Source organism: Zingiber officinale, chromosome 6B, assembly GCF_018446385.1.
Source record: "Zingiber officinale cultivar Zhangliang chromosome 6B, Zo_v1.1, whole genome shotgun sequence".
Classification (NCBI taxonomy): domain Eukaryota; kingdom Viridiplantae; phylum Streptophyta; class Magnoliopsida; order Zingiberales; family Zingiberaceae; genus Zingiber; species Zingiber officinale.
The window spans coordinates 22729205-22745404 of record NC_055996.1 but is presented as its reverse complement, the minus strand read 5'-3'; the positions used below and the strand labels follow the sequence as shown (position 1 = coordinate 22745404).

The 16200-nt window shown below is 33.9% G+C and overlaps 1 protein-coding gene and 2 long non-coding RNA genes across 3 annotated transcripts; all 3 read right to left on the bottom strand.

The window, feature by feature from the left end:
- Nucleotides 1-406: 406 nt before the first annotated feature.
- LOC121989996 lies at nt 407-1011 on the bottom strand. Its single transcript, XR_006114391.1, has 3 exons — nt 895-1011; nt 614-792; nt 407-536 (listed from the first exon to the last, which is right to left on the bottom strand). It is a non-coding gene; the product is annotated as an uncharacterized LOC121989996 (long non-coding RNA).
- A 1499-nt stretch (nt 1012-2510) lies between these two features.
- LOC121989995 lies at nt 2511-3830 on the bottom strand. The gene is made up of 3 exons (XR_006114390.1): nt 3773-3830; nt 2657-2737; nt 2511-2555 (listed from the first exon to the last, which is right to left on the bottom strand). It is a non-coding gene; the product is annotated as an uncharacterized LOC121989995 (long non-coding RNA).
- A 4536-nt stretch (nt 3831-8366) lies between these two features.
- On the bottom strand, nt 8367-11411 carry LOC121989994 (alpha-humulene synthase-like). The gene is made up of 7 exons (XM_042544279.1): nt 11259-11411; nt 10919-11168; nt 10331-10703; nt 9898-10116; nt 9192-9327; nt 8856-9104; nt 8367-8775 (listed from the first exon to the last, which is right to left on the bottom strand). The coding sequence occupies exons 1-7, from the start codon at nt 11379-11381 to the stop codon at nt 8482-8484; spliced, it is 1644 nt and encodes a 547-aa protein (XP_042400213.1). The 5' UTR covers nt 11382-11411; the 3' UTR covers nt 8367-8481.
- Nucleotides 11412-16200: the final 4789 nt, after the last annotated feature.

The window sequence follows — 16200 nt, the reverse complement described above, 5'->3', positions numbered from 1 at the left end:
TGATCACAGATATGCTTTTGACAACAAATACACTGTTGTCTTTCTTCCAAATTTTGTTTTAAACCATTGTCTTTGCATACTTTTCACAACGGTTAAAAAATTGTTGTCTATGTTGATTAGAAAATGCATCACGAATAGATAAAATATTTTTTTTGCACACAAACCTATACAACATATATACATTCACAAAACCATTGTCAACATATATGCATTCAGTTGCGTTTTATACATCTTGTCTCAACCAAAAACTGGTACAACATATATGTACATTCACTTAAGCTAAGTTTATAAACTTCTACAATTACTACAAGCTAAGCTATCCAAACATGACCATAAGTTCATGACAACCACAAAATTAAGTTTATCAAACCACAACCATGCAAATTAACTTATCCGTTTTTGAATAGATCAAGTGATCAGGATGTGCAACAATCTTCACGTACTGGTCCTTTTTCTGCATACAAAACTTCATAGACTTAGCTTGCAAACCCAACTTTATCCCTTTTCTGAAAATAAACGTCCTGGAGATTACTTTCCTTCAGGATGAAAAGAAAAAAAAAATATTAATATGATGTGCTAGATTTCTAAAGAAGAAAGAGGGGTCATTTCTTACCTTCTAATAAGTTGAGACTTAGCCAATATCCATGATCATGATAGAGGTTTGAATACTTAAATTTAGTCCCTCAAGTTTCATTTGAATCAATGAAACCTTTGGTATTTGGTTAAGTACTCACTATGGTCCTTCTCCAGACCGAACCTGGATTCGGAAGCTTGCCCCATTATTTCATTGAACTACATGAGTTAAAAAAACAAAAAACACAATAGAAGCTAAAATGTTAAAAGACAACATATTTTATTTATGAATATGCAAAGATATGATAATTTAGATTTTACCTTTATGTTTTGCATCAGTCGTTGACCTTATGTAGGGCAACACCGAAACAACTTCCAAGTAAATTGCAAGTGCTAACAATGGACAAGGCACAATCTACAATTATAGAAAAAAAATCATTAGATCTTGTAAAAACAATCATATAAATAAAAGAAATGTTTATTAGATCTTGTAAAAACATGCAAGTTATTTATGATCAAAGGAGACAAGTTTCAAAATCTTAGACAATTCACTTCAGCAGGTTAAAACTGGAACCAGTCACTAATCTTGTCTGGTAGGATTGGATGGACTCTAGTTAACCTAAAATTTTCACAAGTTTAACTTGGAAAGAATAGTCAAACCTTCAAATGAAACCACAGTCCAGATTTTTCAATACAGGGGTCCTAACAATTTATAAGGTATGGCACAAATCATGAAAAAATATAAGAGCACTGCCTAACTTGCCCACAGATATCGCAGTTGTACTCCTCTTATATTTGTACATTTGGACATAGAATAGGATATCTCAATTACAATATTAATCATTGGAGAACTAAAATATTAGTTACGTATATATAAACAAGTACTTACACATGAGAAAGGGAATGAATAAGCTCCTGCAGGAAATTAGTAATAAATCCATTCTCATCCATTAGCACATGGTAATGAGTGGGTCGGGTTGTACCCTATGAAATTACAAACACCAATATAAGAAAAACTTGAATTACTTATAGCTCTTGAAATATTGAATTTATTTAGACAAATGGCAGAATTTAATCCACAAAGCAAGTTCCTGTCAAGAACATTGATAATTTAATTTTGAAAATATACCTTGTAATTCACAAAGCAGGTACTTGTAAAAAAGAAAGCACCCAAATAAAATCCACACCGACCAAGAATGCTAAAAATTTATAAATGTAAAGGCTTTAAATAGAGTACAACTTTTGAAACACAGAGCTTACAATCATGCTAGCATTAGAGCACATGTAGAAGTCATAATTCCTTGGATGACAAATTTGGTTAAAAATAATTGTCCCTGCATTTAAAACTCCATGGGAAAAAAGTAATGTCAAAACATACAATGCGCTTCATATTTGTGCATTTGCGCATGTCATGTATGAGGCTTGAAACCTCACGTCGAGCTAAAAAATTAACAACAACCCAACGGGTGATTTGAGATTACCCCATCAATTTCTGAAAAAGGTATATATTTTAACTACAATAATAAACTCATTGAAAGCAAAAAAAAAACACCTTTTGGTTAAAATTCCATCTCCCCCTTGATGGAATAAAATCCTCTCCATTGCCAACTCTAAGCTGCAGCATTTGCTTTTGTCATAAATAACCTCAAATAATACGTAAAAATATAAATACAAAACATAAAACCATACCCGGCGAGGTTACAATACTATGCCTTCTATTTGAGTAAAAGCAGTGGCAATGCTAACGCTACATGCATGTAGGAGTGGGTGAGCATCATAATTATTGAATCTCAAAGCCTATCTATCATCCAAGGATAAGCATGAAAAAACAGCATACATGTCATACCAACAAAACCAATCTTAAAGATCGATACATACCTCACTGAGGACACTTATTCAATCATAAGGCTTCAGCCTTGACTTTTCCACCAGGGAAGCTTGTTGAAATGTTGACAGTGATTTGGTATATCTTTGCAGTGAAACTAAGGAGCAGAATTGAATAGTTTGCCAAATTTGTCAGGATAAAAATAAAGGTTCTTTCAAAAAAAAATTAAAAAAAGTGAAGTAGAATGAGCTCAAAAACCTCAAGGGGCACATATGATGGTCCTTTTGGTTTTCCAACATTTAAGCAAGGAAAATCAGCAGAGTAACACAATTGAATTCTCTGTTGTCACAGAAAATAATCATAAACAATTACTTCAATTGTATATGAATTTTCATTTCCATTTCTCAAAGGAAGGAAGCAAGACTAATTCCAACCTTGAGGTAGATACAACACCATTATACAAACACTAATGGTTTTCAGAAAGCAAGATTAGTTCCAAACATAAGCAGAGAAAAAGGAGAATTCTGCAGTTCCAAGCAATAAATTCTTATCGCCAAAGGAAGAAACACAGAAGTTGTACAAACTCACATTTATATAAAAGCAGCTTCTCCTAGTTCTTAAAATAATGCTTCATTACATATGCTTCAAAAATTCAAAGATTCTTATAAACCAATTGATTGCAAAATGCTGACAAATAATGAAACAACACAACCTGGAAAAACTCACATTTCATCTTTGCAAGCCTTGTCACTTACCCCAATGATTTTAAATATGTTTAATAAAATTATTTTTTAAAAAAAAATCACTTTTCCAAATAAAACCTAGGTGAGACATACCTTTCGCTCATCCTCACTGCCTCCATGTTCTTACTCATAATTGCTGCCATCCTCACTACCTCCATGTCCTAACTCAAGGAAGTAGGAAGCTGGTACACTTTTTAAGGTTAGATGAGACAAGAAGGTTTATTCATTTGTTACAAAGTTGTTCAGCTGTTCCTCTAAAGGAAGGTGAAGCGAAACCATCACAATCAAATGCTTCCTCCGTTTGCATCTATGAATTAATTGTAGCAACTTGAGTAAAAACCTTTCTTGAAAAAACCAAAGAGTTGCTAATCAATTCACAGATCAAATAGAGATCCAAGAAATCTCAGAACTTCTTGTTTTTAAAGCAAACAGAACATGAAGTCAAAGGTTTTCTTTAGTTTTGATTGCAATCTTAGATTAATACGATTGCCTAAGGAAAAGGGAAAACAAAATTGAAATAGGAAGAGGTTGTTTGGCGAGATCAAAGATTATTCGATCTGTGAACATGTACAAAGAACAACAATAAAGCAATTTGGGGTAGAAAATTTGAGATCGGCATATAATCAAACACCTTTGATGCATCTTGTTAGTTACCAGCACTGGTCCATCTCCCACGTCCGCGGCTGGCGTCGGCCGGCGTAGAAGGAATATGATGATCAGGAAGAATGGAATGACCTCCATCTCCAATCGGCGACGAGGACCCCTCGATCATACTCGGTGCGCTTGTCTGCGTCGGAGAGCGTCTCGTAGGCCGCGTGGATCCACATGAACTCGTCAGCCGGTCCGCCGTGACCACCGCGTCCGGGTGGCATGCGCCGGCGAGACTCCAGTAAGCCACCATGATCTCGAGCCCCGATGTGGCAGTGGTGACGCCGAGCACGTCGTACAGCGTGTCGGGGCTGAGGGTGAAGTTGGGGGCACCGAAACGGCAGTGCGAACGGGAATCTGGCGATGAGCAGAGGGGGAAAGAGGAGGAGGGAGCCCCTAAAATCCCTCCTCTCACCCCTTCTGAAGGTTTCGGTAGGAAGGTCGGGGGGGGGGGAAGAGAGATCGTATGAGGAGAGGGGTTTAGGGTTCGGGAAGGTTAAGGGGGAAAATAGGGTGCCAAAAAATTTTCGGAGGGAATGCAAAACACTGCCACAACAAAAACTGTGAAGGGAAAAAACGGCGAAAGAAAAAAGTCAAAGACAACGGTTTTAATAAACCGTTGTCTTTGACCACATAAGAAAGCGCTTAAAGACAACAGTTTTAGAAAACCGTTGTAAAATGTGTTGTTGATTTTACAAAAAGTCGCTCAACGACAACAGTTTTTACAAAACTGTTGTCATTTGTTTTTTTTGAAAGCTCAAAGACAACGGTTTTGTCAAAAACTGTTGTCTTTAACCAAATTAACAACACTTCCTTCTAAAACCGTTGTCGTAGGGGTGTTGTCTTTTAACATTTTTGTTGTAGTGATATATCCCATCTAATGAACGAATCATTATTAAAATGAACTAATCATTTTTCATATGAACTAATCATATGGATATATGAACGAATCATATTCTCATGAACTAATCATGTCATGAAATGAATTAATCATTTTCAAGTTTGTTAACATATAACATAACTTTTCATTATATAATTCTGTTTGTACATAACGACAAAAATTATTACATGACTCATAAACTAGATGAGCTAACACTATTCGTACATAATAACAGTAAACAGAACACTAATAAACTAGATAGGTCAGCACTGCTCCCACTAGGACAAACACTAGTGCAGCAGCCAATATTATCCCTATTAACCTAGACTCATTTGGGATAATCTCAGCTGGGGCAGCTTTAGGATTCTCCATCAGATTCATTTTTGGATCTTCCTCAGACTCTTCAGGTTCTTCTTCACCCATATGGTGAAGCAGCTCCTCACACAGTTCTGAATATATGGCGCGCCCTTCATGACATCCCCATACATAGTCTGCTATTATCCTAGGATATTTTGACAATGACCCAGATCCTATAACTGTCCAGGACTGGAAACTCTTTTTGCTCAAGTTTCCAGAACAGTTTATCAAGCCTTTTTACATGTCCGTCGACTCCATAAGCAGACTTATACTATATCTCCTAAATCTCCTCTCGGAGCTGGTTTCGCCGCACTTCGCGACGAGTCAATATGGTAATAGTCCGTGCCATCTGAAAAATTGAATTTAAATAAGTCAGTACAAAACCGACTAACCAGTACAAAACCAATTTAATTCAATTCATACAGGCATAATACCATCATTATAAATCAAGAAAAATAAATTTTCTTGATTTTCAGGAGTTTAAGTCGACTGACCCATTGGACCGGTCAATCAAGAATCCGGATCTTAAGCTTAGTTTATTGTCCTCATTAGAACTAATCTAATTGGACAGGGATTTCTGACCTATGTTCTGTTATTGTTTAAGCTCATTTGAGTCAATTTCAGACTTATTGATCAAACTTAGGTCTATTTGATTCATCCAATTGCCTATTGGATCAAGTTTGAGTCATTAGAACAAATCTAATGTTTTTGATCAAATCTGACACAACAGAACTAATCTGGTCATATTTGATCAGCCCAACTTTTGTAATCAAGATTACCCCAATTAATTCAATAATAAACTGAACTGGTTAAATCAACAAATAATTTGAACCAACCTTAGGTATCATTGAATCAAACTGTTCTGCTTAAATTAAATAATAATTTAAACCAGACCTGAGTTTGATTGGACAAGTTGGTAGGGTTTCATTTTCAATAAATTAAATTAATTAAATATTTATTTATTAATTAATAATACATAACTATATGCATTTAATTAATTAATAAATATATTTAATTAATATTCACAGTTTATATATATGTGAAGAAAAATAAAAAAAATTACATGCACGTGCACCTTTTTTTTCTACTTACACGTTTTACTGTGCTTCGTGAAAACACTGTACATCTCAATTTTTTAATCTATTCATGAATCGATTCAGTGAGTGTACTGTGCTTTCCAAACTTTAATCGATTCATGCATAGTGTTGAATCGATTCAACACTGTGCTTCGTCAAAAATGACAATGTTCACACTTTTGATTTCTCTTCCATCGATTGAAGAATCGATTCAGTGAGCATTTTTTTTCACTGTGTGATTTTGAATCGATTCAAATGTAATTTTAATTAATTCAATTCAATTGAATCAATTGGTTAATCGATTCAATTGATGAACAGTATGCACTATTCATCTTCTTCTTTGCGATAGAAGAAGAAAAAATGCGAGAGTGATCTCCGCGTCGATTTTCATGCTTTCAAAACCATGCTATGATACCATTGTAGGATCTGATAGCATGAAACAAAAACTAAATAAAGCGGTAACCACTCACAGTGATCTCTCGAAGAAATCGTCAAAGATCCGCCGGAGATGTCGTTGCTGCTGTCGCTGAGAAGATCACCTCACGGAACCTCCTCGAACTCTTTCACGAATCAAATCCCGGCCTTTGGACGTTCTCTGACGCTCACACACGATCACCTCACAGCTTGGCAGTGCTCTCTAATCACCTTCGCAAAACCTTCTGCTCCATCCTTTTGATCTGTGCTTGGATACTCCTTTTATAGGAAGGATGAGGAAGACGGAGGGGAAAGGACACCCCTTTGTCTCCTTGGCGTTTGCAGCAAATAGGAGTTTGCAGCGACGAAAGAGACGAACCCTTTCGTCTCCTGTAATGCCCAACAGACTATCCTCTGATTTATAAATTACGGACTAGAAGATTCCACTTATAATTAAACATATTGATTGAATGCTTCTCAATCTTGACACTAAGATGTGCTCATAGTCACTTTAATGAAAATGAATTGAATATTTTAATTTATTTTTAAATGCTTTAGAATTTTACCAAATCTCATTTAGTTTAAGAAAGCATTCCCTTTATTTATTCACCCTTAATCTTTAAGGTTCCTCAAAATACAAATCCCAATTGATATGCAAATTATGTAATTTTTCTATCTAGAAATTAATTATTGAATTATTTTCAATTTTTTGACTTGTAAACTCTCTCCATTGTTATAACAAGGGGTTATTGATTTCTTATCCATTTAAAATTTAAAAGACGATGCTCGTGGATTTCATTAATTTATTCCTACCTAGTGGGTGTCCTATAGTTTTGGTTTGCTTATGGGGTGTCCACCCATATGTGAGAACCATATATTTCCTCTAAACTTTGGTTGAGTCACTAAGCCACTCAATTTCTAAAATAACCAATCTAAACTCATCAACTTCTACCAAAAAAACATGTTGCCCCTCATCCATTCAAACTCGCCTATCTATCCAAAAGATTATTTTAGCCTTGTAATCTCATTGAAAAAGACTAACACACCTTTTTAAACTTTTAAAATAATAGCTAATTAAAATGTATTTTGGTCAAATTAATCATAAAATTACCAAATTAATATAATCTTTTTAAAAAATCTAAAATAAAATTTCACTTTTTTATAAAGAGAGTTAATCTTATTTAATTTTAGATCTTAAATTATTTTTACATTTAATTTATTGATTAATATAATGGACTATGAGCCCAAACTGACTTGTGCTCATGCTGAATAGGACAAAGCCCTTCTCAAGAATTGTGAATTAAATCTCTAATTATGCAAAATCAATTTTAAAAACTAACCTCCAGCATTTGAATTGTGAATTTAAGATATAAAGATTTTGGCTTTGAAAGTCATGATGATAGGGCCCAAAAATCTTTAAAAAAATGGTATAACTCAAGTCATGTGAATTTTAAAAATTTACTAAGCATGGCTGTTGAGCTTTATATTGATTTCTAAGGATATTGAGAAGGGCATTTTAGAAAGCCAAATACCTTATTGTTATTCAATAAAATTAGATTTAATTTCTACCTTTTTTAAAGTTATTTGGTCATAAATATGTTATCTCTTTTTTCACTTGATTATTCCATTTTCAACCAAATATACAAATTATATCTTTCTGAACCATATATAAATACTACATAAATAAAAATCTTTCAAAACAATTCTTGATTTTTAGATTGACGAAATAAAATAAAATGATTATAGACTTTGATAATCAAGCTCTTAATTATTTTATTTACTACAATTTTACATGCATGCTCCAATATACACCTTATACTTGGAGCATTCCAGTACTTCAATAACATACTATAAATCATCCAAACTCAAATTCCACTTTATTCAAATGTAGATTAAATGGCCTCAAATTGTGACTGATGGTGGCCCCTTATTACAACAATAGCTAGGATTTGTAGGGTGACACTCTTAAATAAGAACAGATTCAACCAACAACATGTAGACATTATCTTTCATTGTAGTTTTGGAATTGGTGAATGTGTCAATGTACTTGTATAATTCTTCTATTACCCTTGAAAAGTTTACTATTTTTTCAATTAAAAGTCGAGGTACTTGTGTTGGATTGAGACATTCTTTGTTATGATCCTTCCATGCATCCTCCACCATCTCCATAAGATTCTTATAAGCCTCTTTTTCATTTGTTGCAAACTCTTTCATGTAACATTCTACTGTTGAAGCTGCATGTTCTCTTTCCTGCTCAAGCTGCAAAATTCCAAAAGAAATTTTAAGAAAAAGATGTCCTTGAACATCTACCAAATAAATTAATTGTTTCAAATAATCACCTCATGTGAAGTTACATCATCCATGAGTCTACAAATCACAGTGCTAGCTTTAAGGATTTTAGGGAATCTGGCAACCCACTCAAATACCTCCTTTGTTGCCACTTGATCCATGCCTACATAAGAGGCACAAATAAGCACAGGATATGCAGTGGAAACCAATGAGTTACTTAGATGTTCCTTTAGGGAGGGAATATATTTTTCAATGCCCCATTTGGCTTCTATGAAGTAAGATCTGGATAATGCTTTTATCTAGATAAAAGGAAACAATAAACTTAATTAGTTTATATTTGACAAGTTAATAAGAGACATTAATTATTTTTATGTACTTAAATATACCTCATCTTGAAGAAATGATACACGGTATTTCTCATCACTTTCTAGTTCATTTTCCAAATCCTTGAAAGTCCTTAGCAACTTGAGATAGAAATCCTTCAAGTACTCTGGTACCTCATCAATGGCTTGAGGTTCCCACCTGAAATGAGTAAACTTAATATGCATAATTGATGACTCTATGGTCATAATATAGATCTTAAATCTTTATAAAGAATGTCAAAATTAGTTTGAAATAAATTAGAAAATAATTACTATTTATTTGATGCTATATTGTTATATATTTGTTATTGATATCTGATCTTTAGATAATTATCAAAATAGTACTAGTTAGCTTATAGGTAACTCTAAGTTGTTTTGACATGTTAGAAGTTATGTTCATATCTTCTTTAATTGAAAAATAAAGTAGGTGCTATTGTGTTTGTTTTTATCGGAAGTAGATCTATTTTTACTTTAAATGAATATCAAGAATATGTTCACTATTTGGTATAACAACTTACAGTAATTAGCTCATATTTTTTTCATTTTATTTTGTTCTTAATTATTCTATTATAATTGGATCAGTAATTTATCATTTTATAACTTTCTTTTTTTATTGATTTTGAGTTGAATTTATTTTAGCTATGATGTTTTTATCAGCTATGTGGATTACTCAACTAATTATAATATTAAGTGAAATAAAATGTAGTAAAATAATGGATACGATAATTACCTTTGAATTGCCTCAGTTAATAGTTGGCTCTCGTGCAATGTGCTATAATTATCATATATGTCATCCATAAGTGCTAGAAATAAAATTACCTTGCTACAAATCAATCTTGCACGAGAATACTGAGGCTCAAAGTACACATTAACTATCCAATAATAGCATTCCACCATTCGATCACGAGCAAAGTTTAGAGACTTAGCAAGTCCTAAATCATTCCACCATCTTCAAATATGTAAAAAAAAACAATTAGTTTAAACTACATTAAAACATTATTAAACAAATAAAACATTTCAATTACTATAATATATATATATATATAAGAGAGTAGGTGAGATTGAAATCATTTATTCAACTTCTTTGGTATTCATACTTAATTCATGTAAGAAGTTTCAAGTACTCTAAAATTTCTTCATAAAAGAAAATTCAATTTGCTTACATTGAAATTTCCTTTAGTTCCTCTTTGTGAAGAGATTGTAGTAGATTGAAGTCCAGCTTTGCAAACTCTAATATTGCATCATTTTGTCGCTCAACCTCTTGATAAATTGGGATGTATTTTCTTGTCAGGAGTCTCCTATTTCTCCGACATAGCGGTGTCTCAAGGAAAAGTGACACCAATATCACTAAAGGTTGTTCAAGTTTGCCTAACAATGACGCAAGTCGACTCTTTGTAAATGAAATGGCTTCATCAAGTATATTCTCCCCATGTATCCTAAGGTAAGCAGCATTGTATAAGCTTAATAATCCCTTTACATCTTCATTCAATGTTGATTTGAAGCTTCCTTCCTCATCTATGAACTGGTTAAAAACATCTACAATAGTGGGAAGATACTAGTAATTGTCACACAATACTTCAAAATTAATAATATTATAGAGCAATCAATTAGATTAGTATGATCATCAATTTGTATAAGGATAACATGTACACGTTCTAGCTTATAATCAAAAGGTTTTAAGAATGATCTTTATATATATATATATATATATATAGATAGATAGATAGAGTGGTTTTTATATTGTTAGTTACCTGCAGACAAGTAGGTTCCATGTTGCCTAAGCAATCGAAATCGAAGAGAAGTTTCATAAAGCCCATAGTTCTTAGCATCAGCCACAAAGATTAAACTAAGTGCAGCATTTATTTCTTTCTCAAAGTGATAATCCAATCCGAGCAACTGAATCGAGTCGACTAAATTCATAAGCTCTAATACATCACTGGTTTCTTGAAACAACTTCTTTATTTGCTCCTTGAGCTCCTCCGCTCTTTTGACGCTCACTTCCTGTGTCATCAAATATGATATTAGATTATCATATTAATGAAAGAAGTAGAGTAAGAAATATTGAATAAATGTGTGAAGATCATGAAATACCTTTGTAAGAGTAGGAGAAATATGTTGGATAAAATAATCACCCCAAACACTTGGATGATATTTCGATGTCTTACGAACTATCTCTTCATTGCTAGCAACTAGAGAGGTTGATTGTTTCTCCATCTTAATTAGAAACTTAATTAGGAAATATGACCAAGTGGTTTTGTGGTTGATACCTAGTTCTTTCTCTTGTTACTTATAAGCTCACACAATGCAAGTAGGAGTCTTTTTTTAAAAAAAAAAAAACAGAGCATATGTAAGACCTATTTCATTAATTAAGTTTTTATGTTTTCATGGAAGAGGCATGGAAGTTAATTATTAAAAAAAATTCATTGATTTTTATAAGCTTATAATATCATAATCATTATTAATAATTATTAGAGCATATGTCACACATAAAAATAAAAGTAATTAATCAACAAAATTGAGTGCATAATGTGTAATTTTTATACCATTATATGAATTGACTCTTACCTACAACTCCCACGGATAATCTGCATGCTTTGATTATAATAAAATCATTTTATCAAAAAGCTCCCCCAATTTTTTTATACATTTGTAAGGGTACCATTTTTTTTATAGGAAATATAAATATTGATTACTAAAATAAAAGATATGTGCATTAACTTTTTTTCTAATCTATTCTCATAAATGGATCTTCATAACATACTCTGTCTCTCAAACCCTTCATACCTACACATTAGGACATTACTATCTACTGTTCATGCAAAAGTTGAATTTGTGAATAAATCACAAATATTATTTTATATACCTGCATAATTTTATTAATCGTTATGATTAAAGGACGTATCGAAGATCATATTGCTTAATTATGTGTTTGCCACAATTTATGCACCATGGTCTTTTCTCCTTGATCATCCATTTGTAAGCACTCTTTAGTATTCTCTTAGGTCATCGGGCCTATGATCTCACGGTAAAATATTCAGATTATCATCCAAGTATATATCCGCGGTTCAATCCCTAGTTATAATATATTTGTAGGAACTTTTCCTCCAAATGGTGCGCGCAATCAAATGATGTTGGGTTTCTGAATTACCCACCACACACGTTTCCCGATTTACCCTAGTGGTCGGTGAAAAAATATCATGGGATCGGGCCGGTTATCCTAGGGCTAGTCAATGAGGCTAACTGAGTTTACATTTTATACCCCGTGACTATGGTATAACGGCAAGGCATCCAAGTTATCACCCACGCACCTGCAGTTCGATCCCGAGCTATGACGCATTTGTTGAAATTTTTTCTCTAAATGGGGTGCGCAACCAAAGGATGCTGAGCTTCTTGACCACCCGCTGTGAGCGTTTTTCAATTTACCCTATTAATCGGTGGAAAAATTTCGTAGGACCAGACCTGCTCTAAATATGTCCATCCATTATTGCTTTATATGTCATCATATTTGACTTGTGTATTGACATTCAAAAATAAATGATCTAGAGTCTCCTATGCATTGGTACACAAGTTACAATTTCCATCAAACTTCATATAAATAGATCTACTATTTTAATGGACCCTTAGTATCGATCTCATAGATATGTAAAAAAATAAATATAGGTACATAGGTATTAAGTGTATGGTGGAATAAATCTTAGGTCGTCAGTCCCTAAAAATTAACTCCTAATCATTACACTAGAGATATCATACTCTCAATATCTACGCTAAGTCGTAGGAGTATCTAACTTCATATAAGTGATTCTATTTTTAGGTGTCAATCTTCCCTTCAATCCTAGCAATATTATGAAAAAAATACATTGGTGTATATATAGGCTAAATCAACTTCATATATGGTTGCATTGGTTTCTTCAATCTCATGGAATTGTATGCTTTTGATTCTCTATATGGTTATATAGAGGCTCCAGAGTTCAACTTTCCAATATTCTTATCAGTAATGATTTCAGTAATATAATGATTCTCTCCACTTCTACCGGGGCCAAATAATTTCTGTGTACTATTTTTCCATAGTGATGCCACAAAATCCTTTTATGTATAACATGGTTTTCATATTTGTTGGTTGGTGAGATTTGTTGGTAGCTGAAAAACAATTTCTACTTAGGATTTGTTGGAGAGACCGCTAAGAACAACAAGGTAAACATTACATTTTCACACATAAGAGAGCATTGTCATCCAACGTAACAAGATTCAGGAAGGTTTTTACATTTAAATTTCTTGCTGTGGAGAATTTTTTGGGTTGCTTTTGTCAAAATTATTTCACGTACGTATCGCATTTTTGCAGATTTTTCATGTCAATCTCACTCAAGAAAATTCTAAACTTTTGGAAGTGGGGAAAATTTTGGAAATGTCATATTCGGTAAAATGAGAGCCAACCAATGTAGCATTTTATACTAGTTCTCTATCTTCAATTCTTTCATGATGGTCATTTTCCTTACTGGACTGGTTTCTATGATATTAATGAGAACTCTCAGAAATGATTATGGTAAAATATGCTTGCGAAGATGAAGAATTTGAGATTCTGTTAATTACTCATTGAGATTATCTTATTGATATATGTTGGTGTTGGGAGCTAACACTGAACCTAAAGTTTTGATTTATAACTAATGTTAAAGTTAGGTTTGTTAAGATCTAACAAATTTGTGTTAAGTGTGCAGAAACAAGTTACTTGACAAATAGTGAAGTCCTGGTTGGAAATCAGATAGTGGCAAAGCCCTAGTAAAGCTATGAAAATGAAGTCCTATTAAAGCCCTAGTAAAGCTATGAAAATGAAGTCCTATTTGGAAACCAAACATTAGCTAAGTCTAGTAGAGCTAGGCAACTGAAATCCTTATTGGAAATCAGGCAGAAACTAAATTGAGAACCAAACAAGAAAATCATAGTTGGGAACTAGGTGGATCAAGTCCAAATGGAGTAAGCTAGGAGCTAAAGGCTTGACAAACAAGTCAAAGTGGAGTTAGCTATGAGCTAAAGGCTTGACAAACAAGTCCAAGTGGAATCAATTGGGAGGTGAAGCTTGATAACTCACGATCAAGATGGGTCAGTTAGGAGCTGGACATTTAGTTAAGTAAGTGCGAGTAACTTAGAATTTTCTATCATACTCATTACTCATAACAATTAAAACGAAGGAAAATTTAATGGTTCTAGGTGATCGGAAGGGAGTTCGGGTGACTGAATGATAATAACTCTTGACAGGAGAAGTCAGAGGATTCTAGTTGACCGTAGCTATGGTCAGGTCGACCGAAGGTGCCTCTAGGAGACCGGTAGAAGACGAGATCTAGCTAGCCGAGAGAGACAATCAAGATCACATTTGACCATGCTCTAGGCGACCGGACAATGCTGACGAAGTTATCTATCGGATAACAGTTACAACCACATCAGCAACTTTTAGTCAATCGGGGAGGTTCTGGTCGACTGCCACTTGCAACGTTTGCAACAGAAGAAGGGCTCTAGAAAAGGCCTTAAAGCAGAGATTTCACAACAACTCTTGATCATTCCAATACTCTATTTGTGCTTATACTCGGTGTGCTCATTGCATCTTTCATGCTCTTCTAATCTATGTGATGACATGCTACAACCTTAGGCTTCAACTTCGAATGACAACACTTAGCGTATAACTTGTTCATATCTTTTTGTTGTCATACTTTTTGTTGAGCTTCTGCTTTTAATTTTTATATATTTTTAAGGTTTTTCCACCTTAAAAGTTGGACCATTCAGTAGTGCTAAGCAACTCTAGGAAAAGCTAATTGAGCTACAAAAAGATTTAGCCCCGCAGACTGCAAAGAAGGATCTTCTACTAAGTCATCTTTGGAACATCAAAAATTAAGGAGGGTAAAACAGTAAGTCAGCTCCACAACTACTTCAAATATATTTTGAATGGCATCCACGCAAACAACGAACAAATTGACAATCGCGACTTGATAATGTATGCACTTAAGACTTTTTCAAGGACTACTTTGTAGACATCAATGGTTGATACTTACAAGTGTCCAAGGATCTTTTAATTATAAAGTTAGATGAATTCTTTTGTTATTTTGAACTACATGAGCAAACAATCTTGATCAAAAAGAGAAGGATATACTTTGATTGTAGGAAAAACTAAGTCAAGATCCAAACCAAAAGACGAGACAAAGTTGCAATCCCAGTCTGAAACAACAACTAACAATGATAATCTATCATCGAAAGTCACACACTTGGTCAAACGGATGATCTAATGGAAGAAGTTCTCCCAAATATTTGTGAAGAAGGAGATCTCGAAGAAAATCTAACAAGTGTCCGATGTTTCGAGTGCAACAAGAAGGGTCATTTTAAAAATGACTACCCACTTCTAAAGAGAAAGAGAAAAAAACCTAAAGAAGAAGAAGTAGGCATTAAAGGTATCACTATCAGAATTTGGATTAGACTCAAACAAAGTCAATCTACTAGCATTAGTGGCAACTAAAAGAAGCATCAACTCCTAAGTCCGAGTTAATTACAATTTATGTGGCAAAAGGCGATTCGCTCGCCCCTAGCGGCCCCGCCAACCCGTCCCTAGGCCAACACGGAGGAGGTAAATCACGGGTGGCTACTAGCCATTACAATTTAGCATCATACTCAAGTCAAATTAGTGACTATGATGAGTAAGCTAATGAGGTAACGAATCCGATCATAAAAAAATTGTATTCTATAGTTTTATATTTTACCAAGATCCTAGCTAAATACAAGTCTAAATTGCAGCCTTTAGTTAAGGAGGTCTAAAACCTTAAGAAAGACTAACTTTGATCATTGACTCATGTTAGCCAAGTTGAATTGTGAAGACCAGCCAGATAATGGAAGTGAAAGTAGTGGGATTAGTGGGAGATCAAATCCTCACCCCCACCACTATAATGGAGAGGTGGGATAATGGAAGGTGGAAGTAGTGGGGTTAGTGGGGGACCAAATCTTCACTCCCACCACTATAAATAACCTCACACCTATTGGAGGGAAGGTTAGATCGTAA

Coding starts and splice junctions, on each gene's coding strand:
- LOC121989994 (XM_042544279.1), bottom strand. CDS start 11,381: ATGGAGAAACAATCAACCTCTCTAGTTGCTAGCAATGAAGAGATAGTT. Junction 10,704..10,918: donor TGGAACCTACTTGTCTGCAG/GTAACTAACAAT, acceptor CCACTATTGTAG/ATGTTTTTAACCAGTTCATA. Junction 10,117..10,330: donor GAACTAAAGGAAATTTCAAT/GTAAGCAAATTG, acceptor ACATATTTGAAG/ATGGTGGAATGATTTAGGAC.